The sequence below is a fragment of the Peromyscus californicus genome, unplaced genomic scaffold, assembly GCF_007827085.1.
Source record: "Peromyscus californicus insignis strain IS unplaced genomic scaffold, ASM782708v3 Scaffold_4__1_contigs__length_199733344, whole genome shotgun sequence".
In the NCBI taxonomy this organism is placed as follows: domain Eukaryota; kingdom Metazoa; phylum Chordata; class Mammalia; order Rodentia; family Cricetidae; genus Peromyscus; species Peromyscus californicus.
Window position 1 is genome coordinate 76,864,278 of NW_026294562.1, and position 27,280 is coordinate 76,891,557.

Sequence of the window (27,280 nt, forward strand, 5' to 3'; positions counted from 1 at the left end):
CTGTGGGTCGTGGCTGAGGCTTGAATCTCATACAGTCCCAAGCTGGCCACAGGCTGAACCTCAGTTCTGGTCATTGGTTGAGGTCTTATGCTAGCCTAAGCTTTCACCTCACCTGAGTCACGGCCTCAGTCAGAGGTTGCACAGCTCTGTCACTGAGGAAGCCCTAAGCCTAACACTGACCAGCCACAAGCAGAGGGTTCACTGATAGCTCTGGCCCCAAACACAGAGAGAGCACATACACTCACCCCAGACTAGGTACTGAGTTCAGCCCTAGTCCAAGTTCTGACCCTAGATATGGACTGAGCCCTAGTCCTGTGTGACTCTGTCCATAGACTGAGCCATTGTCTGAATAAAGCTGATCATGATAGCATGGCCTTGAGATGGGTCTCCTTCAGCCCTGACACTTGGTTACAGACACCTGAATGCCTTCCCTCAGTGCATCAAACTAGTCCCCGCCAGCCCCACACAGACTCATTCCTCACTATGGAGCTATGACTTCCCGCACACTCTTCAGCCATCTGGTAAACCAAATGAGGGTATGGATGAGTCAGCCCCACCAAGTCCCCTCTTATGGGTAATTCCCTTACCTGGCCATCTGTCATTCAAAGGACAATGGACTGGCAATGGCCCTTGGATACTAGTAACAGCAGAGATGTATGAGGAAGTTGGGTCTTTTGGGTCCCACCAATGGACAGAACTATGTGAGTGGACAGAGTCCCAGAGGTGGGGAGCTGAGGGAGGGGCTGGACCTGGGAGCCCAAACCGTGGATCTGGAGCTCAGATGGGCTGAAACCCTAGCTTCCCGCCACCCCCATGCTTCCCCCTCTGGGAAGGGAAATTACATTTCCCCATTTTAGAAGGGAAGACTCAGTGAGCAGAAAGCTGAAAGTACACGCACGACAGAAAGCGAAACTGGGCGCAGCCCCCAGTATAAGACCCCCCTGCCCAGGAGATGGCTGCACACAAAGGCTGGGCCCTGACATGGGCCAGGTGACAGGAGGCCTTGGCTGGCGTGAGTTGGAAGCTGGGACTGGGCAGAGGGGTGGGAGGTTTGGTGGAGCCTGGGAGAGTTTAACAGGTAGAGTTGGGGCAGAGGGCTGAGGGGCAACACTTTGGCTAAGCTAATGGACATGGCCGGCTGACCACAGCAATGAGCCTGGTGTGAGTGGGCAGGGGCTAGAGCAGTGGAATTACAGCTTTGCCCAGGCTGGACCAGTGACGGGACAGCTCGGCTGGGATGTGTAAGGAGGACTGGATAAGCAGGCTGGCCGAGAGTAGGACTATGTAGACAAATGAAGACTGAGAACTGAGGATAGTCAGAGGAACATGGGGGGTGGGGGAAGCTGGAATAAGTGGTGACTGGGACCAAGGGGGCAGCCCCTCTGAAGCTTAGAAGGTTGCCCAGTCTGCAGCTGGTAGCTGAGGAGCTAGGGACAGAACTGTAGGGAAAGGGGCAAGTGGCAGGACGGGGCAGGGACCAAGAGCTGGAGGACGAGGGCAGGATTCACTACAAAAGGGGTCTTGGAGTGTCCAGAACCTAGAGAGGTGGTAAGTGGGTATGAGTTAGAACAGCTTAGTCTGGGGTGTGATATTTACCAGGGCCCAAGGGTACATGCTTTGTCCTCATCCTAGAGCTAGGTAAAATTGTGTTTTGCTTTACTCTTCAGGATGCTAGAGAGTCAGAATGGTTCCCAAGCCAAGAAGCCTGAATGCCAGAGATCTCAGGCACTACCTACTTCTGAAAGTCCATTAACCTCTACCGAGGGCACTTAGAGGCGGCTTAGAGATTATGAATGGACAGAGAAGGGGCCTGGGGAGGAGCAGGAGTGGGGCTGGATTTGGGGATGGTTTTGGTTTGGGTTTCGAGGGGGAATTGTGTAACTCCCAATTGAGAAACCTCCGAAGACTGCCCTCTTCCCAGTGCCCCCACTCCGGAGCCCTGCTCCTCTCTTGGGAGCCTGGGACACAGAGATAAGACGTGACCTCCTCAAGGAGGAGTAGGAAGCTGACCTCCTCCCTCCCATGAGTGCCACCCCACCCCATGTCCCTTTGTACTACGCTGCTGGTTTACCCCAGAAGGGTTCCAGTGCATGATGGCTTACTGCCTTCCACCTGAGTCCCTGGAAGAGAGCCACTCACTGGCTTGGTTAGGTCTTCCCTATGGCCCTAGGTCAGTTCAAAGCACCAAAGCTGCCTGGGTGTGCCCAAGGAATCCTTGGCAGAACATGGTGTCCCCACTTCTGAGGCAGGTGGCTACTTCGTCTGAGTTCCCTGGGCAAGCATTCTGGCCTGTGTTTGGACGGATCTGGAATCTAATCCTGCCTCCCTGTTCCTCTCACTGTCTGACTTTGGCTAGTCATTTTACCCAATCTCAAGATCTTTCTCCACTGTAAAATGGAGAAAGTACTAGCGACCAGGCTACATGCATGCAGGTATGCAGGCAATTGACCAAGGGAGTTAGTGTGTGTGTGTGTGTGTGTGTGTGTGTGTGTGTGTGTGTGTGTGTGTGTCAAGATTCTACCTTTGTCTTCTTACAACAGTGGTACTTGTACAGAAATGGCACAGGGCAGCCTCTGTGGTCCAAATGGGGGTTCTGAGGGGGCAGCTTGAAGACGCCAGTGAAAGGGACTCAGAGCTTGTATAACTTGTATAACTTTCTCCAGGGGTCTCCATCTTGTCCCCTTTGCCCCTCTCTCCAGGGCTCAGCCTGCTGCTGCTACCCTTGCTTCTGGTACAAGCTGGTGCCTGGGGGTTCCCAACAGGCCCCCTGAGCCTGCAGGAGCTGCGCAGGGAATTCACAGTCAGCCTGTACCTTGCCAGGAAGCTGCTCTCTGAGGCGCAGGGCTATGTCCACAGCTTTGTGAGTCTCCCTGAGGCAATCGGGTCTGGAGGTGGGGACACCCCCGTGTCCCACTGGGCCCCACTAACAGAACTTGCCCTTCAGGCTGCATCTCGATTGCCAGGAGTGAGCTTGGACCTTCTGCCTCTGGGACACCATCTCCCCAATGTTTCCCTGACCTTCCAGGCATGGCGTCATCTGTCTGTGAGTGAAGGGCGCGGGCTTGGGAGACTGGCAATGAAGCATTGACATGGACAAGGGTTTGAGTGAATGTGGATCTGCAGATTTATGTGGTTAATATGCCTCCATAGAGGTGAAGCTGGAAGCCGAGGATAGTGGCACACATCTGTAACCCCGGTACTTGGGAGGCAGAGACTTCACTTTGAGAGAGAGAGAGAGATAGGAGAGGGACAAAGGGAGATGGAGCACACTGGAATTTGAAAATGGGAACAGGAAGATAGTGAGAATGACTTTGGGTGGAGGAAGAGGTGGGGCTGGGATTGAGATGAGATTGGGAAAGGAGGTAGTTGTGGGAAAGAGATGGGCTGGTCACTGGGAAGGGAGTTGGGGGTCAGGTCAGAGATGAGAAGACCGCTGTGGATATGGGTGAAAATTAGCCTGGGGATGTTAGAAGGGGGTGGAATGAGCAAACGATGGACACTGCAGAGGGAGTTGGGTTGGAGTGGGAACGAGGTAGCAAAGCAGGTAGAGATGTTGGAAAAGGGATGTGATTGACAAGTTGGATAGGGTAGCAAAGGAAGGAGTGGAATGAGGCTGTGGATGGAGGGAGATAAGCCGAGTTGAGGCCAGAGAAGAGTATGGGCCAAGAAGGAGATGGGATAGAGCTCAAAGCAATGGTGGGGGAACCCAAGAATAAAGTCAAGGAGGCAGCAAGATGGCTCGGTAGATAAAGGTGCTTGCTGTCAATCCCTGGGCTCCACGTGGTGGAAGAAGACCACCAATTTCAGCAAGTTGTCCTCTGACCTCCACAGGTGTGTGCACACATACACATACACACATGCTAAAAACAGACACAATGTAATAATATTTTGTTGTTTTTTTTGAGACAGGGTCTCACTATTTGCTCTGGCTGTCCTGGAACTCACTATGCAGACCAGGCTGGCCTCAAATTCACATCTACTTGCCTCTGCCTCCCGAGTGAGAGGGTTAAAGGCATGCACCACTGCGGCCGACACAATCAATTTTTTAAAGAGTAAATTTGAGGATGAAATGGAATCTGGAATGAAAAAGAGACCCACATAAAGCTGGGGCTGGGTTTGGGGTTCTGCAGGAGTCTCTTGACCATCCCCCCTCCCTTCAATAGGAACCAGAGAGACTCTGCTTCCTTTCCACCACACTTCGGCCCTTCCCTGCCCTGCTGGGAGTGCTGGGGAGCCAAGGGACCTGGACCAGCTCAGAGAGGGTGCAGCTGTGGGCCATGAGGCTGGATCTCCGGGACCTCCACAGGCACTTACGCTTCCAGGTAGAGTGCCCACTACACCCTTGGCCCCTGGTATTGACAAGCAAAATGGGCTCACTGGCTCCCTTTTGAAACACCCCTGTGAACCAGGTTGAGGAAGCCTGGGGAGACATTCCAGATCCTGTGAGTGAGTAGCAGCATCAGAGCCTGGCTCTGCCCCAAAGTCTCTGCCTGCTCTTGGGGACTGGACTCCAAGGAAAGAAGAACCTGGGGTCACCCGGGACAGACTCTGTCATCATCAGGCCCAATATCTGTTCTCCTCTCCCTCCAATTCTGACATTACTCAGATTCTCCTAGACATTTTGAAGGGCAATAGAATTTTTACCTTAGTAAAAGGAGAATAGAAAACGCAAGCAAGAGCAAGAAGTAGTTATGTCATACTTGCTGACTCTGAAAAAAAAATCCTAAATAGCAAAGAGGGACTTCCTGAGCAGCGCCCCCCCCCCAGGGTGACCCAGGAGATACAAACCCTGTTTGTAGCACCTTGCTCTACTATGGCCATTTTTTTAAGTAAAAAAAAAAATAGGTAAGGAGACTGGAGAGATGACTCAGTGGTTAACCCCACTGGCCTCTCTTCCAGAGGACCTGGGTTCAATTCTCAGCACTTACATGGCAGCTCACAACCATCAGTTCCAGGGGATCTGGTGCCTTTTCTCACCTCCTTGGAACCAGGCATGTAGGTGGTGCACAGACATACATGCAGGGGAAACACCCATACACATGAAATAAATGTAAAAGTTGATTTTTTTTTTTTTTTAAATCTAGTAAGCCAAAAGTGTGGTGATGCATTCCTGTAGTCCCAAACACTTGGCAGGCTGAGGCAAGAGGATTGTGAATTCAAGGCCATGCTGGAGTTACACAGGAAGAGTCTGCAAAAACAAACAAACACAAGAAACAGAGCTGGAGAGACAGCAGTTAAGAGCACTTGCTGTTCTCCCAGAGGACAAATGCTCACAAACATCCACAGTGCCAGTTTCAGGACATCCAGCACCCTCTTCTGGCCTCCAGGAACACCAGTCATGCAGGCAGTACACATGCTACATACAAGCAGGTAAAATGCTCATACACATGAAATAAAAATAAGTGAATCACTGAAAATTAAAAAAAAATATTTTTTTGGACTGGAAAGATAGCTCAGCAGTTAAGAGCACTGTTTACTCTTGCAAAGGACTCTAGTTTGAGTCCCAGCATCCACACAGTGGCTCACAACCATCCTGAACTCCAGTTCCAGGGACCTGATGCCTCTTCTCATCTCCTCAAGTACCGCACACATGTATTGCACATACATACAACTAGAGTACACACATACAAAAATAAATAATTTTAAAGGAAAAGGAAACAGAATAGCAGACTCAGATAAGATGTGAGACGCTGACACCAGAGGTCTGAGGTAGAGGCTGTCCAGAGCAATCACGGCCTGTGGTCACAGACGTCATTAGGAGGTGATGGATAACAGAAGGAATGGACTCTTAGGTTCGTGAGGTGGCACTGTGTGACCCATGGATCTTTTCTCACAGGTGCTGGCTGCAGGGTTCAACTGCTCGAAGGAGGAGGAGGAGGAGGAGGAGGAGGAGGAGGAGGAGGAGGAGGAGGAGGAGCTGCTCCTAGGGGCTCTGGATGGCCCCAGTCAGGTGTCATCCCAAGTGTCCTGGCCCCAGCTGCTCTATACCTACCAGCTCCTACACTCCTTGGAGCTTGTCCTGTCTCGGGCTGTCCGGGACCTGATGTTGTTGACCTTGCCCCAGCACCCAGGCCCGGCTTGGGGTTCCTAAACCTAGCTTCCAGCCCTCTGGAGGGACTTTTAAGCTCCCTTCCCACATCCACTAAGACTCTAAGGCTGGAGTCTGGCCGACAGTGCAGGACAGTCTCTGGCCCATCTGCCTTAGACCAGGCAGGGTTTCACTAGTCCCCAGCCCTGACCCAATAACTTAAAAGCCCAACAGTCCTCACCAGATATTTATTTCTTGGATATTTATTTATTTTTAGAAAATGATGGTTTATTTATTGTTTCATTCTTGAGTTAGGCCACCATGCTGGGTGCCTAATAAAGCCCTCTGGCCCACTTTGTGTCTCCACGTCTTCACAGGAGTGTCTGACACCCACTGAGCAGGAGAGCTTGGGAACAGTCCGAAGCTTCTGCCTACCCAGAACCTCTCGCTACTTCTATGTTCTTGGAGTTCCTGCAACATTCCCCAACTCTGGCCTGGAGGTTACCATAGCAACCTGCAGTTGTGATATTGAGCTATCATTTTAGAAACTCAAAGCAACTGGTCTGCTGCCCACGGTCATTGACTCCAGGCAGCGCTCTTTCCTTTGGAGGGAGGGGGGCTTCCATCCCAGAGGTGTGTTATCTTACATAGCTCTCTGTGGGGCTCTAGCATGATGGGTAATTGGGGGGGGGGGGATCATACAGGGAAGATTTAGGGGAGAAGAGTCTTTCCAACCCCGTCTTCCTTGTGGTCTCCTGAGTAGCCGAGACAGATGGGAAAGGTGACCAGGGCAGGGACCTATGATAGATACCAATGGGGCAGGTGCCCCACCAGCTTACACTGGGGAATTAAACTCCTTAGATTCAAGGTCTTCATAAACATCTGGTTTAGCTGAGGCCCAGAGGGTAAAAATGATGTGTTCCAGTAGCTGAGGGAGTCAAGGGTAACAAGAGTGCAGCAGAGCGTTCTGACCCCTCCCTTAGGAGGCCTGTCTCACAAGGGCTCTAGGCCCTGTCACTGTGGCTTTGGCCGGCTCAGTCGGGTTTGCAGCTCCTGCATCATGCCGGGATGAGCGAAGCCAAACCTGTAGAAGGAACAGACCCATGGGAGCTGGACCCCAATGCCCACAGCCTCCTCACCAGCCCAAGTGTAGTGCCCCTGTGCCTACCCGTGTCCCAGCACTTTTTTCCTGGCTGGCATTGGAGTCCCTTCAGGCCTTGGGGCACTTAGCTCTGAAGTTTCCTCTGGTTGAAGAGGTGACGGCTCAGGGAACAGCTCCTCTTGGGGTTGGGGACTGGGAGGGTCATACTGCTGTGGCTCAGGAGCAGAGATTCGACGTAAAGAGGGCCTTGAGCGCCGCCGTGAGGAATTTCGTGAGAGAAGCACACGACTTCGAGGGACAGAGACATCCAGGCGGGACCCAGGGAGCAGGGCCTACAGGGCAAGGGACACAGACAACTGTGGAGAGCTGACTTCCAAATTCTGCTTGTCCCTCTCGGGGTCCTGCTAGAGTCCTCACCTCAGTCCAGTTGCTGTGAGCATCCCCTGGGGCACTTGCTGTGGCCCCCGCTGATTCAGAGAAGCCAGGCACGGCTAATGTGGGAATTTGGTGTGTCTGCTGGCCTGAGGTGTCCTCCAGAGCTTCTGGATCATTCTCCTGGATCTCTGTCCTCTGTGCTTCTCTCATGGCATCCTCCACGTCGCGTAGCTTTTGTGTCTCTCCCTCAGAGTTGTGGGCCCTCCACTCTCTTGATAGCCCTGCCCTAGCCTCCTCTTCCAACAGCATCTGATCTCCTAGGAGCCCCTCAGTCTCCATGATGGTTATAGACTTCTCAGTTCTCCCTGCCTGGGAGCCTAAAGTCACACCATCCATTCCCCTCATCCCTTCTGCCATCACAGATGTCCCTGTTTCTGCCTGCTCTCCCTCTCCAGTCCCACCAACTTCTTGGACATCATAGCCAGTCACCTTCTCCTCTACTGAGCCTTCTGAGCAAGCTTCGTGCTCACTTTGCTTCTCTGGAGCCTCTTCCAGCTCGGTGACTCCTCCAGTCTCCCCTCTGCCCTTGGAATGCCAGGCTCTCCCAAACTCCCCCTCTGGAGCCATCCCAGCTTCCCATTCTGGCCCTTCCTCAGCCCCCACAGTCCTGCTACCCAAGATAAACTCAGCAGCTGAAGAACTGGCCTGTGTGTCTTCACTGTCCTGTAGGCTCAGAGCTACCTCCTCCAGCCTCCTCTTCCTGCACGTTCTGTTTGCCTCCCAAGGCACCGCAGCCTCCCCCTCATCAGCCTTGATTTCTATGGGCCTGGACTCCCCCACTGACTGGCCTGTCTCTGCTTCTTGGCTTCCCTCCAGCTCCGGGCTCATTGCTATAGAGGCCAGTCCTGCCTCTGCTCCCCACCCTGGGACCTCTGGCTGTTGAGACTCCTGGCCTCCTTCAGCCTGGACCTCCACTGCCTGCCCTGTTGCAATCTCTTCCTCACCTGCTTCTTCAGCGTCTGCTTCTACCTCCTGGGTGTTTGTGCTGTCCACATCCCTTCTCCAGTTTCCCTGGGCTTCTAGCTCAGGACCTGCAAACCCCACAGGCCTGTGATAGTCCTCCAAATGTAGCATCCCCGCTGGGCTCAGGTCTGGAGCTCGCCTGGTCTCTTCCTGACCCTTCTGTCCTTCCTCAAGTTGTTCAGTCAAGGTCTGGGAACCTCTCCTCAGCTCAGGGTCCTGTCCTTCAGTGACTTCTACTCTCAATACCTCTTGTCTCATCTGAGCGGCCTCTCTTTTCTCTCCCACATACGATTCCTCAGGCCTGGCTTCTGGAGATTCTTCCAAGTCAGGCTCACCTTGAGCCTCCTTGTGCAGGGCTAGCACAGCTTCTGTGGCCCCAGAGCTCCTTTCCTCCCTGGGGGACTCCTCCGCCTGCAGCTCCTCTTCCAGACTCACCCCCTTCTCTCCAGTGGCTGAGTCTTGCCTTTGCTCATCCTCAGAGCTGCCCTGTGTCTCCTGGTCCCCCACAGCCTGCCTCCCTGCTGTCTGGCCTTCAGTCATCTCTCTGGTTCTCCCGGTCCCCAGGGTCTGGGTCTGATGTCTAGCTTCAGCCTCTCTCTTCTCATCGATCTCATCCTGCTGGCCTCCCTTGCAAGCCTCTTCTAGGACCCAGACTTTCCCAGTAGCTTCTGGGATGCTGTCTTCTGGGTCTGGCCCATATTCTGCTTCCTGAATGCCTAGGTTATCAGCCTCCTCCCTGCCTGAGGCTGTCCAGGCCTCTCTACCCAACATGGCCCAGTCCTCAGATTCTGCCTCTGGGTTTTGTGTCCCCTGTACCTTTGCCTCCATCATCAGGACCATCCTCTCTTCTTCCTTGTCAGCCCCTCTGGCCCCAAACCCCTCGGGTTCTGCATCCTTGGCCACCCAATCTGTCTCTTTGCTGTCCTCCGTTACCTTCTGCCCACCAATACCAGCATTCTCCTCAGGCTCCCTGTGCCAGGCTGGCTGTGACTCCACTCCCCTGGCCATCCCTGACTCTGCTGCTCTGACCACCGCATCCTTTTCTTCCTTCTGTTCACAGGTTCTCAGAGGCTCCCCACTGCTCACTTCCTGCTCACCGTGCACCCAGATCTCCTGGGCTCTGTTACTGCTCCTGTCTCTGTGAGTCCCAGGCCCTGCCTCAGGCTTCAGCAGAGCATTTGGCTCCTGGCCCCTGGCACCCTCAGCTGCCTTCCTGGACCCAGTGTCCTGCCTTTCTGCTTGGGGCCTTGGGGAGCTGTCTGCTCTCCACCCCCAGGTCTGCTCACCAGCTAAACTTCCTTCTTGGCATCTTATGATCTCTCTAGGAGCTCCTACCCTCTCGCCCTGGTCACTTCTAAATCCCTCCAGTGCCTCCTGGGCTTCCTCCTCTATAACCTTCCCTGGCTTCTCTGCGGCCACTTCCCCGGGCTCTTCAGCTGCCTGCGGCTCCCTCTCTACCGTGGGGACTGTATCTCCTATGAGGTAGGACACAAAAGCGCTGAAGGAATCCTAGAAGAGAGGAGAGCAGGGTGAAGACATTCAGGGAAAGTCTAGCCCTTTCCCCAGGGGCACTACTCCAAACAAGCCCAGGTAAGAAATCTGGGGTTGGAAATCTGTGTAAGGGCCAACATAGGGTCTATCCTGGAGTACATGCACGCACTGGCGGGGGCGGGAGATTGAAAGCCAGGAAAGACTGGAGTCTGGCTAGGAGTCTGGCTGACTGTAGGAAAGAAGCCTGAGGAGAGGCTCTAAGGGAGCGGGAAAGGCGGAACTACAGGAAACGGCCGGAAGCCTCTGGGATCCCCCCTCTCACCAGTGCTCCCCGCAAGGCCTGATGCAGCCCAGGGAGACGAAGCCGGAGAAAATCCATCCTGTAGGTCTCTGTGTGTCCAGAAAGCTCACAATGACCATCAGTCCCCACCCACTAATGCAAGCCAGTCCTCCCCAGCACCCAAGACACTTCCTCTTCCCTTGTCTCTCCCTGACGTATCTCCACCCCAGGCCCTGTGCACCTCCCCCATGCTCTAGGATGACTTCATGACAGGCAGGAAAATGGCTGTATAGTGTCCAGGTGACTCAGGCTCAGGTGCACACCTGGAGCTAAAGGGCAGAGGATCAGGCCAGAAAGGAAAAAGTGGGAACAGGAGACCTCAGAAGTAGGTATGGGGGAGGGGGCATGTGGCAAGTGCAGCCCGAGTGAGTCAGGTCTTATATTCACACCTCAGCCGTTTCCGTCTCCTCCAAGCCACAGCCTTCAGCGAGAGGAAGCTCGGGTTTGTGGTTCCTGATTTATCTGGGGAGAAGCAGTCGGAGTGAGGATAAGACCAGTGGAAGTTCTGGCTTCCCACTTCCATGCCACGAACACTTCTCTGAGGGGATGAAAAGCCTGGATTGGTGTCTCCAATGCCCGTGTCCTCAACTGTGGTTATTCTTGTACTGTGGCCATTAGTTACTCACAGCTTTCTGTGAGCTCCTTAAAAACAGAAACTGCAGAATTTCTAGAGCCCTGCATGGGTAGTAGGATCCCTTTTCTCACTGGTTGAGTGATCTAGGAAGAGCACCATAGAAGGGCATATTTCAAACAGCAATCTTAATGACTGGTGGTTGAAAAGAGCTGGGACAAGTGGGCACAGGCTGCTAGAAGCCATAACAGAGGAATGGGCTTGGTGAAGAGGGGCCAAGATGTTGCCCTACCATCGAGAGGAAGGTAAGGGACTCCTTAATTGGGACAATGTGAGGTGATGTATTCCAACTGCCCCCCCCCCACCTCATTTTCCTAATTTCCAATGAGGACAATTGGCTGACATCACAGAAGAGGAAATAGTCTTGCTCAGTGAACTCAGCCCTCTGCTCTATTTCTTAGTGCTAACGGGTCTCTAAAGTCACCTGCAGGTCTAATGCAGGATTAACACTGGGGGAAGGAGACCTTGGCTTTCTCATCTGTAAAACCAGGGATTGGACTACTTTCGTGATATTTGTTGGTTCTAAGGTAATATGCCAAAGGGAATTTCTTAATGCCTTGAATGTTGCCACAGATAATTCATGGGAACCTGTTTGGTGGGTGTTTTTAGCTTTCTAGGCAATCACTATTCTGAACTACCTCTCAGTTGCTTATTTTAGGTCTTTACAACAGTCTGTAAGGACAACAGATAAGAAGGACCTGAGGCTGGACGCCTTTGCTTCCAAGCAGAACTAGTCCTTGGGGAGTCGGGTGGGTCGTAGGACAGGAGTAGGAAAGTAGCCATATTTGTTTCAGGCAAGTGAGGGCAGCAGGAAAGGAGCTGAAGCCTCCCGCGCCATGACTAGTACTGGCACATTTGGTCAGCGTCTAGAGTGCTGCTTTTCGTGGCTCTGCTTGTGGCTCCCACCGTTCCAGTTCAAAACCAGTGCTTCCAAGGCCGTTCCGAACTCTCCTTTTCTCACTCCCGAAATTTGGGAAGGCCAAAGGCGAAAATAGGACCCGGAAGTAGGGGGGGCAACTTCTAAGCACGTGATGGGAGGCGCACTGGTCCTGACACGTGACCCTCCAACCTGCTACTCTACCTTGCTGAGAGCTCAGCTGCTCTTAAAGGTACAGGCCCGGGGGCGGGGGCTTTGCTTTAGAGGGGCTGGGGGCGGGGTCGGACGGGTGGAGCGGGGGTGGCCACGAGATGGAGATCCGGGGATCTGTTGATGGACGGTCCTGGGTAGCAGACAGCCAGACCTGGGCCTGACCACGGGGCGTTGATCCTTCGCACCCACCTGTCCCAGACTTTTATCTGTTCCCTTGAAGCCAACTCCGAACACACGCTGACTCTGAGCCCTTTGGGGCACCCGAACTCGATGCTATGGGAAGCTCTGCGGGCTCGTGGAGGGGCCTTGAGGATTCTGAGAGTGAGTACCCTTGTTGGTTGTCATGGTAACGACCACCTCTGCTCCGCGACACTCCTGAGGAGCTCGGAAACTGGCCGGACCCCCGCAACAGGATACAAAACACTTGGGGCCTTCGCGGACTGGAGTGAGTAGTGGGTCACGCCTTCTCTTCCTCCCAGGGGAGGAGACCGACTCAGAGCCCCAAGCCCCTCCGCTGGATGGTCAGAGTGCCCAGTGGAAGAATGCGGTGGGCTTCTGGTAAGTGGCCTCAGAGTTGTGCAAAAGTAAAGTGCGACTGGAAAGCGGGGAGAGTCAAGCTGCGGAGAGCAATTGAATCCGCAAATACTGAGTCAACTGGTTTGTCCTTGGCCACCTGTGAGCTTTCCAAATTCCATAAAATTAGCACCGTCACCTATTGAACACGGCCTCTTACAACCTGTAGCATTATTTAATGTTTTTCTCCAACCATCTAGATTGCAACTTTGTTATTTTTATTTTTGTATGGAAGGGTCTTTGTCCTGGGCCAGCCTTACACTCTACGGGCAGTGGAGGCTTGCCTTGAGTTTCTCTACGTTTGCCTTCCAGACGCGAGGTGACAGGCCTGTAGCACCATGCCCAGCTGCCCTGCGGCTTTTATTTGCAGTGTGGGGTATTGAAAGCAGGGCCTTCCAGATGCTCATGGAGCACTCCACAAGGGAGCTCTGTCCACAGCCCGTTTGTGTTTTCCTAACCCTGAGCACTGCTCTGGGAGATGGAAATAGAGCAATATGCTTTACGGATCAAAAGGAACCCTTGGTTTTATTTTGATTCCTCCAGCACTCTGAGGTCAGGTGAGAACTTGCCGCCATTTAACATAGGAGTACACTGAGGCCACAGAAGTAGGGAGAAACTGGCTTGGGTTTCAAGCCCTGGGTATTTCTATTGTACCACAGTATATCAATGCATCGATGAGAAATGTCCCCAGAACTGAATCTTAGTGCCAGCATAGAAGAAAGAGTGGGAAAGAATGGTCAGGGATATCTTCCTGGGAGAGCCTTGGCGCTTGGCATGAGCTACTCGAATTTCAAAGCCTTTGTTTCTAACCATGACACCCACAATGTTGGAGGAAAAAAAAAGAGAGAGAGAGAGGTTGGCGTTTGAAGGGAATGGGTAAGGGAGAGATCTTTAAGGACTATCGGTGGACAGAAAGTCAGAAAGTGAAGATCTCTCCTCATTCTAGGATCCTGGGTCTTTGCAACAATTTCTCATATGTGGTGATGCTGAGCGCTGCCCATGACATCCTTAAGCAGGAGCAAGCATCTGGGAACCAGAGCCATGTAAGTGAGCCCCTCTTCACCACCACCAACCAGGGCCAGAGGTCCCCTGAAAAGCTCATGAAGTAGCCATGGGTGGACCAAGGGAGTTAAAATCCCTAGTCTCCCATACCTCCAGGGCAGGAGGGATCCTGAAGACAACGGGTACCAGATTGGTGAACTCAACTACTGGCTGGGTAAGACCTTGTTTTGTGGTGTGTTTTTTCATCTGGGCCCTGTTGACATTTGGGGCTAGGTGACTGTTGTGGATCTGGCCTGCACATTGTAGGTGTTTAGTAGCATCCCATGCCTCTACCCACTAACAGCCAAAAGTGACAGCCAAGAATGTCTCCAGATGTTACAAATGTTGCTGGCAGGTAAAATCACCCCTGGTGCAGAACTTCTGGTCGTAATGATCTAGAAAATGCATGCCCCAAGAGGAGCAGCTTCCACTTTGCAGGTTCAATAGGGAATTTGGCCCAAGATAAGATTTTACAGAAACCCAGATTTCTATATGAATGCTCTTAAATATGTTATATCCATCTTGGGGGGTTATCGTTGGCCTGTGGGCCAATAGTTTGAGATGTTTATAAACACTCTCCTTCACTGTGCATGTAGAAAAACTAAGGCCCCAAGAAGTCCATGCCTACCCAAAGCTATCTGTCAAGGTAGGGCAGAGCTGGGACTGGGCCTTGTTTAACCTCTTGCTTCCTTGTAGGAAAGACTTTCTTCTCTCCCATAGGTGGAGCCGGGCCCAACACCCATGCCTCACAACAGCTCATCTCGATTTGATTGCAACTCCATCTCCACAGCTGTGAGTACCCATGAGGCCCCCATGATCCATGCCTTTGCACCCCCATTCCCTCTGCACCCAGTTGGGACTGTCAGGATTGCAATGACCAAGACTGCCAGTTGCTGGGGGGGTGGGGAGGGCCCTTTCTGTGAGTGGTAAATATCAGCTCAGGTAACCCCCATGGTGGCTTTGTGAACTAGGCAGGGCATATGTGTGCCCTCTGGGGCTGAGAAACTGAAGCCCAGAGCGTGTCAATGCCTTTACATCTGTCAGAGGAGCCCGACGCCGGGGAAGCTGGGAACAAACCCAGTCTGTCTAACTCGAGAGCCTCAACTTGCAGCAGGTCTCACTGGCTGGCTCCACTGCCGGGCTGGGAAGGTTATGTCTGGGAGGGTCTGGGTTCTTACTGTGTTTTCCTGTCTCAGGCAGTGCTCCTGGCAGACATCCTTCCCACCCTCGTCATCAAACTCCTGGCTCCTCTTGGCCTTCATTTGCTGCCCTACAGGTCTGGGTCAGGGTGGCAGGAGGAAGGCAGAGAGGGAGGTGGCGGGAGACTGGCGCGTCTCACATGGAGGTGGCCTTCTGAGTTCCTCTCTATCTCTTCTTAGCCCCCGGGTCCTTGTCAGTGGAGTTTGCTCTGCTGGAAGCTTTATCCTGGTTGCCTTTTCTCATTCAGTGGGGTTAAGCCTGTGTGGTGAGTATGCAGCTATGTGAGGTGGATGGGCCCCGAGAAGCCTCCACAGTGTGCTGTGGGAGTAGTCTCCCCAGCTTCCCAGAGTAAAAGGGTATGTCTGTAACCCCAGGAAACTGCTAGTGGTATTTGTTTGGGACACACATACATGCGCGCACACACACACACACACACACACACACACACACACACACACACACGTAATTCTAACACTTGAGAGACAGGAGGATTGCGAATTTGAGGTTAGTCTGGGCCATATAGTTCAAAGCTACCTTAGCTGCACAGCAAAATCCTGTCTCCAAAAAAAACAAGGAGAGTACCAGGCCAGGCTGATCTATAAGTTCCAGGCCAGCCTGGACTACATACTGAGACCTTGTCTCAAAACAAAACCCAAAACCTGCTAGAGCTTCCCAAACAAAGAGTGGGCTCTGGGAACAATTTGGAGGTGTTAACTTAGGAAGAGACGGGTGGACTGAGTATAGATTGGGCTGAGCAGGGTTGAATGATTGAGAGGATGAGGATGGGGTACGTGGAGGAGGGTGTGACTCTTTCAGATGAGACCCTACCTGGCCTGTCCAGTCTGTTTAGTGACAGATCTGTTTTTAGCCCGCTAAGCTGATAGAGAGATGAGGCTGTAATTAAACATTGTGGGGGACTGTGACCTTCAGTTAAAGCCACCGTATGCTTTTCGTCCTCCCAGGAGTGGTTTTGGCCAGCATCTCATCCGGTCTAGGAGAGGTCACCTTCCTCTCACTCACGGCCTTCTACCCCAGGTAAGCAGGCTGGGCAGGAAGGAAAGGGAGAGGAGTGCCCCCTGCTGGCTTCCGTCTTCCTAAATGCTCCTGTGTTCTCCTCAGAGCTGTGATCTCCTGGTGGTCCTCCGGTACTGGGGGTGCAGGGCTTCTTGGATCGCTGTCATACCTGGGACTCACCCAGGCTGGCCTTTCCCCGCAGCACACCCTACTTTCTATGTTGGGGATCCCTGTTCTGCTGCTGGCCAGGTGAGTGTCCTTGGGCCCAAAGGTCAAAACTACGGGAGGAGGAGCTTGATCCTAATCCGGTCTTCAGCTCTCTTCAGCCTTGTTGTGAGGGCATGTGGATTCTTGACTCTCGACAGCCCTCAGTTTGAGTGCCAGGGTGGGCATGTGTCAGCGTGTGACTCTGGCCAGCTTCATTCCTGACCCTCAGCTGTCCCCGCATCACAGTGCTTCTCCTTCCGTGTCAGCTGATGAATGTGACGCATCAGCACAGTGAGGCCCTGAGACTGGAGCTGGGACTGAGTGCACTCAGAGCACTTGCTCTGTGTGTGTTTGTGTGTAGTAGAAAACAGTATTAAGCCAGGAGTCGTGTGTGCCTTTAATCCCAGCACTCAGGAGGCAGAGGCAAGTGGATCTCTGAATTTGAGGCCAGCCTGGACTACATAATGAGTCCCAAGGACAGCCAGAGTTATATAATGAGACCCTGCCCCCCCATGAAAGAGAGAGAGAGAGAGAGAACATTAACTAGCTAGTTAAACCTGTAACTTCATGTTATAGCGTAGGACTGTTGTGGGGTAATCACCAGAGAATACTGCTCGGACATGAGTTTAGGTCAATAAAAAGTCCTTTTTAGCCAGCCGACCACTGCACTGGGTGTTCAGGATCTCAGAGTTGCACTGAGCCTTTCTCAGAGTGAACTTTTAAGCATACAAACCATGTCCTGGGTTGACATACTTCAGTTAACAAGAACAGTTAGCCAGAAGGGGAACTATGGAAGCTGAAAATTGAGGTTAGTACATTTAGAGACTTTCCCAGAACTATATGGACTTTGATGGATTAGGTCTTTGTTTTAGTTTTGGCAGGTGGTGCTGTCTGCATGCTGAATTTTATAGCCTGAATGGCACTTCCATCATGGAGTCAGTCATGCTAAGGTCCGGGGGCCTGTTACAAGGACAAGGCCACATAGAAAAAAGAAGTCAAGATGTGTGTAGTGTGAAAGCCTAGAATCTCAGCACTTGGGAGGCTGAAGCAGAGGGATCACATGTTGGAGATCCTAGTTCAAAAAATAAATATAGATAATTAGATATGATGGCAAATGCCTCTAATCCCAGCACTCAGGCAGCATAGGCAGGCAGATCTCTGTGAGTTCGAGGCCAGCCCAGTGTATATATATATCGAGATCCAGGCCATCCAAGCTACATAGTGAGACCCTGTCTCAGAAAAACTAAATAAAGAAAAAAAACCCATGACCATACAGGCTCTGGTTAAACTCAGTCACAAAACAAACAACACCCAGAAACAGACAAGAATATGAGAAAGGGACCCGTGAGGTGGGGGAGGTCACAGGTGTGGGAAGAAGACAGACAGGAGAGGGTGGGGTGGGAGAAACCAGAGTGCAGTATGTACATGTATAAACATGTCAAGGGACACATTTAATAAAAGCGACTGTGAAATGGTAAACATACAAGGAGTGGTTCTCGAGCAGTTGTTGAACAGTGAGAACCGGGCAATGGGATTGAGCTGCCACTGTGGACCCCGTCGACTGGGTCCCTGGCTGGAAACAGAGAGTCAAAGCTGGGTCCCAGAGGATGCGTTTGTCAACATTTGAGGCTCTCACAGCACAGGATCAGATACCTTAGGGGCTGTGAGTTCCTCATCTTTAAATACATACAAATGTGAAGGGGCCCCTGGAAGGGTGGCCTGCAGGACCTCTGGGGCTTTTCTGTCGGAACAAGAGTTCATGACTGTTGTTTTTCTGTTCCCTCCAGCTACTTCTTGTTGCTCACATCTCCTGAACCCCAGGACCCTGGAGGGGAAGATGAGGCAGAGACTGCTGCCCGGCAGCCACTTATAGGCACCGAGACCCCAGAGTCAAAGCCAGGTAGGAGACAAAGGCCCTCCCAGGGTCACTTGCCCCTTGGGATTTTGGTCTCAACAGTGGACACAGTTGAGAGGGACAGGCTGGGTGTACAGCTTTGGGTCAAAGCAGTCATGTGTCCATACTGACCACATGCCAGACATTCCAGTTACTGAGACCAGAGGTGTTCAGGATGAAGAAATCGGAACATTTTCACAGAACATAAAACAGTGATAGGGCCCAGAGTGGTGGCGCACACCTTTATTCCCAGCGCTTGGGAGGCAGTGGCAGGTGGATCTCTGTGAATTCAAGGCCAGCCTGGACTACAGAGCAAATTCCAAGATAGCCAGGACTACATAGAGAAACCCTGTCTCAAAAAACAAACAAACAAAAAAGCAGAGTCTCTTTGTGTGGCCTTGCTGGCCTGGAACTCACTCTGTAGACCAGAATGGCCTCGAATTCACAAGATCCACCTGCCTGTTTACCAAGTGCTAGGATTAAAGGCTTGTGCCACTATACACACCTGGCTATTTTTATATTTATTTATGTGTATGTGTTTTTCTGAATTTACACTGTGGATGTGTTGAGTGCTCACAGAGGCCAGAAGAAGACATCAGATCCCTTGGAGCTGCAGTTACAGGCAGTTGTGAACCACCTGATGTGGGTGTTGGGATTCTAATTCTAGTCCTCACGATGGAGCAACAAGTGCTCTTTTTTTTTTTTCTTGTTTGTTTCAAGTCAGAGTTTCTCTGTGTGGCCCTGGTTGTCTTGGAACTTGCTCTGTAGACCAGAGTGGCCTCAAATTCAAAGATCCACCTACCCCTGCCTCCTAAATGAGACTCTGTTTAAAAAAAAAAAAGCAAAAAATAAACCTCTTAGAATCCGCCAGCAGCAAGTGATCTTAACCTCCTAGCCATCTCTCCATCTCTGAGAAAGTCTTTATGTCTTTATTTAATGATTTATTTATTTTTATTTTATGTGCATTGATGTTTTGCTTGTGTTGTCTGTGTGAGGGATTGGAGCCCTTGGAACTGGAGTTACAGACAGTTGTGAGCTGCTATGTAGGTGTTGGGAATTGAACCCAGGTCCTCTGGTAGAGCAGTCAGTGCTCTTAGCGGATGAGCCATCTCTCCAACCCCCAAGAGAGCTTTTAAAAACAATAAACCAGCCGGGCGGTGGTGGCGCAAGCCGGGCGGTGGTGGCGCACGCCTTTAATCCCAGCACTCGGGAGGCAGAGCCAGGCGGATCTCTGTGAGTTCGAGGCCAGCCTCGACTACCAAGTGAGTTCCAGGAAAGGCGCAAAGCTACACAGAGAAACCCTGTCTCGAAAAACCAAAAAAAAAAAAAAAAAAACAATAAACCGTTGATTTACTGGGGGTGGGGTGAGCTGGGGGAAGGGCCTGTGCACAGATGCAGAGGTGAGAGGTTCTGGAAATGGAACTCCACTCCCTCAGCCTTGACAGCACCTGCTCTCCTCATCCACTGAGCCGTCTCATCAGCCCAAGAAGGCTTTTGGAAGGACATCTTTGGGCTGAAACTTGGCTGTCAAGGAGTCACCCTTGTGAATGTCTAGGTGAATGTGTTCCAGGCTCAAGAAACAGCTCTGCCTGAGGCCTTTTGATAGAAAAACAGTCTATTTTAGAAACAGCACAGCCAGTTTGAGAGTCTGAGATGAGGTCAGCAGCTAAAAGCTGTACACTGATGTACAGTCTTGCTCTTTTTTTAAAAAATCAGTTAAAATACACACACACTCGTGTGTATACATGTGTTCAAAGTATGAAATTTATCATTTTAGTCACTACTCAGTGTGCAACCCAGCGCCATTTAATACCAACACACTGCTGTGGTGGCTGGTTGCTTGCTGCATGATGGTGGCTAGCTAAGCATTCAGTGTGCAACCTCCTCCCCCTTTGTCCCTGCTCTCTAGGTTCCAGCTGGGACCTCTCGCTCCAGGAAAGGTGGACAGTGTTCAAGGTTTGGATGTTGGCTCTGGGTGCCCTGTGAGGAGCCTCTGCCTCCTGCTTTCCGCTTACGTCTTCCACTCTTCCAGGGCCTTTTGCGATATATCATCCCCTTGGTGCTGGTCTACTTTGCTGAGTATTTCATCAACCAGGGACTCGTGAGTGAGGGGTGCTGGGAAGGGGGTGTGGGAGGACAGTTAGGACCGAGGTCCACAAATCTCCACTTGTCTGGTCTTCGCTGCAGTTTGAGCTCCTGTTTTTCCGGAACACATCCCTGAGTCATGCTCAGCAGTACCGATGGTGAGAGAAGTTGGCAGGTGGGCAGTGGGCTAGAAGGACCCCTCGATGTTGGCGACCTGGGGTTAACCATAGGCACCCAGAGGAGCTTCCTCATCCTCCCTGCCCCCACCTCAGGTACCAGATGCTCTACCAGGCTGGCGTGTTCATCTCCCGCTCTTCTCTCCACTGCTGCCGCATCCGTCTCACCTGGGTCCTAACCCTGCTGCAGGTACTGAACCTCCGCCCTGTTCTCCGTTCTCAGCTTGGCTCCCAGCATCCCTCACTCAGCAGAAGATACTAGTGTGCCCTGCCATTCCTAAGTGTAGCACTGAACGTCAGCAGGGCTCCATGTGAAATGTGTGGCAGTATCAGAAGCCGGTCATACTTGTGGACAGATACCAGTTTCTGTACCGAATAGCTGTGTTACGCGGAGCAGGTCTCCAAACCTCTAATGAGCCTCAGTTTCCCCATCGAGAAATCAGATGTGGTGGGGCAGGATGTGTACCTCAGTGGCAGAGTGTTCGCCTAGTCTGTGTAAAGCTGTGGGTTCCATCTCTAGTACTGCAAAATTTTAAATATTTAATAGATGTGGGCAACAACTATTTCTCATAGTGTTTGTACAACAACATTGAGGGGAAAAATGGAAGACTAGGATATTGTTTTGGTTTATTTTGGTTTCATAGTTGTTGTTTTATTTTTTAGGTTTTTTTTTTTCTTTGTTTTTGAGACAGGATCTCACTGTGTTGTTCTGGTTGGCCTGGAATCCAATATGTAGACCAGGTTGGCTTGGAGCTCTTCCTCACAAATGCTGGGATTGAAGGCATGGACCATCATGCCTGGCCTTTAGTTGTTTGCTTGTTTTTATGGTCCTGTGATTGAACCTAGGGCCTTGTGCATGCTGGGTCAGTGCTCTTATTGAGGTACATCTTATACTTTCAGTTATTTATTTTTACAATTTAAAAATTTGTAATTAGATTTTTATTTACTTATTGGAGGAGGGGGGAAGGAGGCAGTTGCCAAGTGGTGTGCATGGAGGTCCGAGAAGAATTTGCAGGATTGGTCCTCTTCTTCCACATGCGGGTTCTAGGGATTAAACTCAGGTCATCAGGCTTGGGAGCAAGTGCCTTTACCCAGTGAGCCGTCTCATCAGCCTGGGCTTTTTATTTGGAGGCAAATCGTTTTTTGTTTCTTTTTTTTTTTTCCGAGCCGGGGTTTCTCTGTATAACAGTTCTGGCTGTCCTGGAACTCGCTCTGTAGACCAGGCTGGCTTCAAACTCAGAGATCTGCCTGCCTCTGCCTCCAAAAGTGCTGGGGCTGGGATTAAAGGTGTATGCCACTACGGCTGACTTATTTATTTTTTAACTAATATATATGTATTTTTATTGTATGTATGATATGTGGTGTGTGTGTGTGTGTGTGTGTGTGTGTGTGTGTGTGTGTGTGGGCACAGGGGTGTGCATATACTGGTCTGAATGTGGAAGCCAGGGAACAACTTTTAGTTGTCTCTCCTTCTGCTGGGTTTTGGGGCTCAAATTTAGGTTGTCAGACCTGCACAGCAAATGTCTTGACTTGCTGAACCATCTTGCCACACCCCACCCCCTGCCCCCAACTTAGTGGGTTTTGGTTTGAGTTTGTATGTGTATGGGTGGGTTTGTTGTTGTTGTTTTGCCTGCGTGCATGTCTATGCACCACATGCATACAGTGTCCACAAAAGCTGGAAGAGGGCATGGGATCCTCTGGAACTAGAGTTACAGATGGGTGTGAGCTGCCATGTGAGTACTGAGAACTGAACCCACATCCTTTGGAAAAGCAGCCAGTGTTCTTAACCACGGAGCCATCTCTCCAAGCTCCCACCTTCTGCTTTTTTGAGGCTGGTCTCACTATGTTGCCCAGGCTGATCTTGAACTTGATCCTCCTGCTTCCAGAGTGCTGGGATTTCAGGTGTATGTCCCTATGCCTGACTTGTACCACATTTTAATCAGTCAGAATATGTTTCGTGATTATTTGCCAATACTATATGCAAAGAAACATATTTTCAAATCAGACAGAGGCACACTATACCTATAAGGAAACCCTATTTCTTTTATGTTAGGTTAGGTTATTTAGAATAGAACCAGTGGCATTTTGGTCAAGTGAGTGTTCTTATCAGTGAATAATTGCTGGGAGCAAATTCAGCTGCCCTTAGCAAACAGAGATCTGTGGTTCTTAGTAAACATGGATCTCTGTAGCAGTCTCCCAAGAGGAGCCTCAGACACCAGCATTCATCTAGAGATCTACAGCCCTAAAGTGACTTTTAAACCTCTGACTACAGGTTGAGCATCCCTAATGTAAACATCTGAAACCCAAAATGCAAAATGTACTGAGTTGTATGACACCACAAATGCAAAATCCCACACCATGACACTTCGTTTCATAAGAAAAATTACTACAAATACTTTAGTAACTACCTTCAGGTCACATGTAGAAAGTATACATGAAAAATGAGTTTTACATTTAGACTCGGCTCTTATCCCCAAGATCTATCATTATGTATATGCAAATACTCCAAAGACCTAAAACATCTAAAATCTAAACTACTTCTGTCCCCAAGTGTGAAGGGATCCATTCCCTGCATTACAGAAAAGTACTTTGCCCTTAACATTGAAGAACTCAATTCATGGGGCTAAAGAGACAGTTCAGCGGGAGTTGATGCTTGCCACCAACCTAACCACCCAAGTTTGATCCTTGGAATCGACACGGTGGAAGGAGAAAAGTGACTCCCAGAAGTTGCCTTCTACCTCCACACAAATGTCATGTGCCACCCCTCAAAAAATATGTGTAATTAAAAACAGCCTAATGACCTGAGTGCAATACCAGGTCCCACGTGGTGGAAGAAGAGAACCAACTACTGAAAACTCTCTGATCTCCACACACATGTGTACTGGCACATACACACACTTATACACTCAAGAACAAAAAGTGTGCCGGACTGTGGTGGCACAGGCCTTTAATCCCAGCACTTGGAAGGCAGAGATAGGTGGATGTCTACACTGCCCGGCCAGTGTGTTCTTCTTAATGCAGATCTCTGAGCCCTCCGAGACTGACTCAGTGATGACTTTAGAAGGAGGAGGCCTTCCTGTCCCCTGGCTAACACATCCCCAGTTAATTCTTTGTACATGGATCCTCTGAGCCACCAGGTGACCAGGTGGTGACCCACACTTGAGGGAGGGCACACAGTGTCTTTGGATAGCAGAATCCTGCTGAAGAACCTGGGACAGAGGAGGAATTGGCACCCTCAAGTCGGGGTTCAAGGAGGCTTCTTGAAGTGAACCTGAAAACTGTGGTTTCTCAACTCCAGTACTCTTAAAATTTTTTGACTTAAAATTTTGAGACCAGGCCTCTCTATCTATGTATCCTTGACTGACCTGGAATGCACTATGTAGACCATGCTGGCCTCACACTCAGAAAGATTTGCCTGCCTCTGCCTCTGGAGTGCTGGGATTAAAGGTGTGCCACATCACTCCTGACCCTCTTTTCTTTTCTTTCTTTCTTTCTTTTTTTTTTTGTCAATTTATACATATGAATGTTTGCCTGCATGTATTTATGCAAACCACCTGTGTGCCTGGCACCTGTGGAGGACAGAAGGGTGTCAAATCCTCTGGAACAGGAGTTACAGATAGTTGTGAGCCACCATGTGGGTGCTGGGAACCAAACCTAGGTCCTCTGCAACAACAGCAAGTGTTGTTAACCACTGGGCCATCTTTCTAGTCCAGATTTTTGTGGTCATTCTGTTGAGTTGCTGTCTTGTACATTGTGGGGGTTTCGCAGTGTCCCTGGCTGGATGCAGGGAGACAGCTAGGGAGACCCACTGGTCTCAGTCCAGTCGTTAGGGGAGACTAGGGTACGTTCAGGGGGTCCCTGGGGTGCTGAAGGTAAGAGTCTGGTAGAGCACTGGCCTGTGGAGCACAAAGTCCTAACTTAGATCTGAGGGCGGGGTGTCTAGGTATAATGGTTCGTGCCATTAAGAAAAACAAAACACAGAGAGAGAGAGAGAGAGAGAAAAAGAAAAGAAAAGAAAAAGCAGGAAGGGAATGAGATGACCAAGGACCACAGTGGGAATGACCCTGGTCCAAGTTTAGAGGTCATCAGTGAGGGACGGTTGAGGAGCATCCAGGCTAGGAGTTAGGGGAGCAAAGGAAGGAGAGGAATCTACAAGGTGTATGGGGATGCGGATGGGGCCAGGGAAGGCCCATCAAGATCTCAGGGTCCTGCAGGGCCTGCTTGGCATTGGGATCCTACCCAGGCTTGTTAGTCCTTTCCTTCCCCAGCGTCTCCTATAGCCAGGCAGCTTTGAGACATGCTACCTCCATGCTGTGCTGTTGCCCAGTCTCAAGTCTCCTCTCCTTTGCCCACAGTGCCTCAACCTGGTCTTCCTACTGGCAGACGTATGTTTGAGCTTCCTGCCCAGCATCTACCTCATCTTCATCATCGTTCTGTATGAAGGGTTCCTGGGTGGGGCAGCCTATGTGAATACTTTCCACAACATTGCTCTAGAGGTCTGTGTTAGTTGGGCAAGGGCTGTGGGTAGCCTCACCAGTCTTGTGGATGGAAACCTAACCCTTGTCCTTTGCTCTCCCAGACCAGTGACAAGCACCGAGAGTTTGCCATGGAGGCCGCCTGTATCTCTGACACCTTGGGAATCTCCATGTCAGGGGTTCTAGCCTTGCCTCTGCATGACTTCCTCTGCCATCTCCCTTGACATGGGTTGCTCAGAACACACTGACATCTGTGAACTCTGCCACAGACCTTCCTAGCTAGGCTGGGGAGTGGGAAGAGCCGCAGTCCTGCCCTGCTCCAGCAAGGAGCCCCCATTGTTTCCCACTCCCGAGCTGGTCTCTGGGACTTCTCTCTCAGCCTTATGCCCTTCTAATAAATGCTTATTTTATCAGTGTACCTTTTGTGTAGCGTAGCAAGCTTTCTTGTCAGACTATCTTTGGATCACCAGCCCCCAAATAATGACACGGAGACAACTTATTAATTATGAAAGCGTGGCCTTAGCTTAGGCTTTTCCCCTACCAGCTCTTAGAACTCAATTAACCTGCTTCTATTAATCTACCTTCTATCACAAAGCTCAGTTACCTCTCCTCCGTACTGTATGTCCAGCTTGTTTCATGTATTCTTAGTGTCTCTGCCTTTCTTTTTCCCAGCATTCTCCCTCTCCCTGGAAATTCTGCCTATTCTCTCCTGCCTAGCTATTAGCCATTCAACTTTTTATTAAACCAATTACAGTGATACATCTTCACACAGTGTGTACAAATATTCCACAACATTTCCTCCCTTTTGTCTAAATAAAAAGGAAAGGTTTTAAATCTAACATAGTAAAACTATATGCAAATAAGAACAATTATCAGGTAAGAATTACATTCACAATGTTCAGTCCATTTGTAATTGGTATATTTGGAGGAAATACTCCCATTATCTATCCTATCTTGGTGAGTCCAAAGTTTTATACCTAAACCACTTTTTTTTTTTTTTTTTTTGGTTTTTCGAGACAGGATTTCTCTGTGTAGTTCTGCACCTTTCCTGGAACTCACTTTGTAGACCAGGCTGGCCTCGAACTCACAGAGATCCGCCTGGCTCTGCCTCCCAAGTGCTGGGATTAAAGGTGTGCACAACCACCGCCCGGCCTAAACCACTTTCTATCATAACTTGTATTACCAACCTAAAAATACCTTTTTAAACTTAACATTTTCTTAGATGAACAACTTAAGCTTTTATGTCTTTCAACTTTATGCACTTTACATCTCTTTTGTAAGTTTCTTTTCTGAATTTAGTAACACAGAAAACTGTAACTATAACTATCTAGTCTTTAATGCCATTGAAGACCCAAGAAGGATGTAACATTACCTAATTAAATAGGAAGTGCTCACTTCACTGCTGCCGCTGGCCCACACTCAGACATTTTTATCTCTAATGCTGCTTTGTACTATGGTTTCTCCATCTGATTGCTGGATTCGGTTTTGCAGGGATTCAGGTCTTTTGGTTATGGATAATATTAAAATTGTTATAATCTGTTCTACTTTATTAAAAATCTGGCTCTGGAGTTGGGCTATGGCCTCCCTCTCATGACCCAAGCATGCTTGTTTAAAAATTTTCCTCAAAAATCACTGTCCTGTGTCAGGAGGCCATCTGATTGTAGGACAGAGGAAAAACAAAGAACAACAAAAACAGCCCAAGAAAGGACTCTGTGTGCTTTAAACCAGCTAAAATATAAACTTTGTGTACTTTAAGATTTGTAAGCTAAAAAAAAAAAAAAAAAAGCCGGGCGGTGGTGGCGCACGCCTTTAATCCCAGCACTCGGGAGGCAGAGCCAGGCGGATCTCTGTGAGTTCGAGGCCAGCCTGGACTACCAAGTGAGTTCCAGGAAAGGCGCAAAGCTACACAGAGAAACCCTGTCTCGAAAAACCAAAAAAAAAAAAAAAAAAAAAAAAAAAAAAAGATTTGTAAGCTTATTGGATATGGTTAAAACTCTGTAAATAAAATAAAAAAAAAACTGGATGCCAACATTTCTGAGTTCCTATAGATGTCTGGTTGTTATAATTTTCTGTTTAATGGCTTCTAGGTTACAGATATTTACATTATTCAAAAAATTCAAAGTCAACACAACCCCATACAGGATCCAGACTCTGTGTATTTCCCATCTTTACGTAGCTTTTTTCCTTTATATTACTTTACTCTCTCTTTAAAGACTATTCTTTTTAAACTATTTATTTTTTCCTGTGACTGTCTATACCCATTTTCTTTTCTTTCCTAAGTCTCTGCATATTTTTAAACACACTGTAATTGTTTAAAGGATTTCTCCTTTTGGACCAGGCACTGCAGCATACACCTACAGTGCATACACCTAAACTCCAAATCTTCAGGGGCTGAAGTGGAGAATCTCAAGTTTAAGCCAGCCTGGACTTCATAGTGAGATTCTGGGGTTTGGAGCAGGAAAGAGGAAGAGAGGAAAGAAGAAAAAAGGAAGGAAGACTTTATTTGTTGAGATGGGGACTTACTATAAGCCTGAA

General features: G+C 50.0%; 3 protein-coding genes across 5 annotated transcripts; 2 read left to right on the forward strand and 1 right to left on the reverse strand.

The window, feature by feature from the left end:
- The first annotated feature begins 981 nt into the window (after positions 1-981).
- On the forward strand, positions 982-6,093 carry Il27 (interleukin 27). The gene is made up of 5 exons (XM_052711833.1): positions 982-1,012; positions 2,700-2,860; positions 2,945-3,043; positions 4,164-4,322; positions 5,837-6,093. Exons 1-5 carry the CDS (start codon positions 982-984, stop codon positions 6,089-6,091), a joined length of 705 nt encoding a protein of 234 aa, XP_052567793.1. The 3' UTR covers positions 6,092-6,093.
- Positions 6,094-6,313: 220 nt separating this feature from the next.
- Apobr (apolipoprotein B receptor) lies at positions 6,314-10,777 on the reverse strand. Its single transcript, XM_052711828.1, has 4 exons — positions 10,342-10,777; positions 7,548-10,037; positions 7,197-7,462; positions 6,314-7,112 (listed from the first exon to the last, which is right to left on the reverse strand). Exons 1-4 carry the CDS (start codon positions 10,396-10,398, stop codon positions 7,043-7,045), a joined length of 2,883 nt encoding a protein of 960 aa, XP_052567788.1. The 5' UTR covers positions 10,399-10,777; the 3' UTR covers positions 6,314-7,042.
- A 343-nt stretch (positions 10,778-11,120) lies between these two features.
- On the forward strand, positions 11,121-25,163 carry Cln3 (CLN3 lysosomal/endosomal transmembrane protein, battenin). Of its 3 annotated transcripts, none has more exons than XM_052711829.1 (17): positions 11,121-11,235; positions 11,785-12,099; positions 12,279-12,401; positions 12,560-12,638; positions 13,600-13,696; positions 14,415-14,486; positions 14,891-14,970; positions 15,074-15,159; positions 15,857-15,929; positions 16,014-16,157; positions 17,903-18,015; positions 19,919-19,965; positions 20,042-20,110; positions 20,197-20,252; positions 20,367-20,460; positions 24,626-24,766; positions 24,850-25,163. In XM_052711829.1, exons 3-17 carry the CDS (start codon positions 12,356-12,358, stop codon positions 24,967-24,969), a joined length of 1,317 nt encoding a protein of 438 aa, XP_052567789.1. In that variant the 5' UTR covers positions 11,121-11,235; positions 11,785-12,099; positions 12,279-12,355; the 3' UTR covers positions 24,970-25,163. The 3 variants fall into 3 exon arrangements, with proteins under 3 accessions (XP_052567789.1, XP_052567791.1, XP_052567792.1); XM_052711831.1 differs by having other exon boundaries at positions 12,301-12,401; XM_052711832.1 differs by lacking the exons at positions 11,121-11,235; positions 11,785-12,099; positions 12,279-12,401 and adding an exon at positions 13,812-13,869.
- The last annotated feature ends 2,117 nt before the right edge of the window (positions 25,164-27,280 follow it).

What these genes read in the sequence shown, in the direction of transcription:
- Apobr (XM_052711828.1), bottom strand. Translation starts at nt 10,398, where the DNA reads ATGGATTTTCTCCGGCTTCGTCTCCCTGGGCTGCATCAGGCCTTGCGG. An exon ending in CTCACAGCAACTGGACTGAG is followed by an intron (nt 7,463 to 7,547) that starts GTGAGGACTCTA and finishes CTTGCCCTGTAG; the next exon opens with GCCCTGCTCCCTGGGTCCCG. An exon ending in AAAAAAGTGCTGGGACACGG is followed by an intron (nt 7,113 to 7,196) that starts GTAGGCACAGGG and finishes TTCCTTCTACAG; the next exon opens with GTTTGGCTTCGCTCATCCCG.
- Il27 (XM_052711833.1), top strand. Translation starts at nt 982, where the DNA reads ATGGGCCAGGTGACAGGAGGCCTTGGCTGGC. An exon ending in GACAGGAGGCCTTGGCTGGC is followed by an intron (nt 1,013 to 2,699) that starts GTGAGTTGGAAG and finishes CCCTCTCTCCAG; the next exon opens with GGCTCAGCCTGCTGCTGCTA. An exon ending in ACAGGCACTTACGCTTCCAG is followed by an intron (nt 4,323 to 5,836) that starts GTAGAGTGCCCA and finishes CTTTTCTCACAG; the next exon opens with GTGCTGGCTGCAGGGTTCAA.
- Cln3 (XM_052711829.1), top strand. Translation starts at nt 12,356, where the DNA reads ATGGGAAGCTCTGCGGGCTCGTGGAGGGGCCTTGAGGATTCTGAGA. An exon ending in AAGAATGCGGTGGGCTTCTG is followed by an intron (nt 12,639 to 13,599) that starts GTAAGTGGCCTC and finishes TCCTCATTCTAG; the next exon opens with GATCCTGGGTCTTTGCAACA. An exon ending in TCCACAACATTGCTCTAGAG is followed by an intron (nt 24,767 to 24,849) that starts GTCTGTGTTAGT and finishes TTGCTCTCCCAG; the next exon opens with ACCAGTGACAAGCACCGAGA.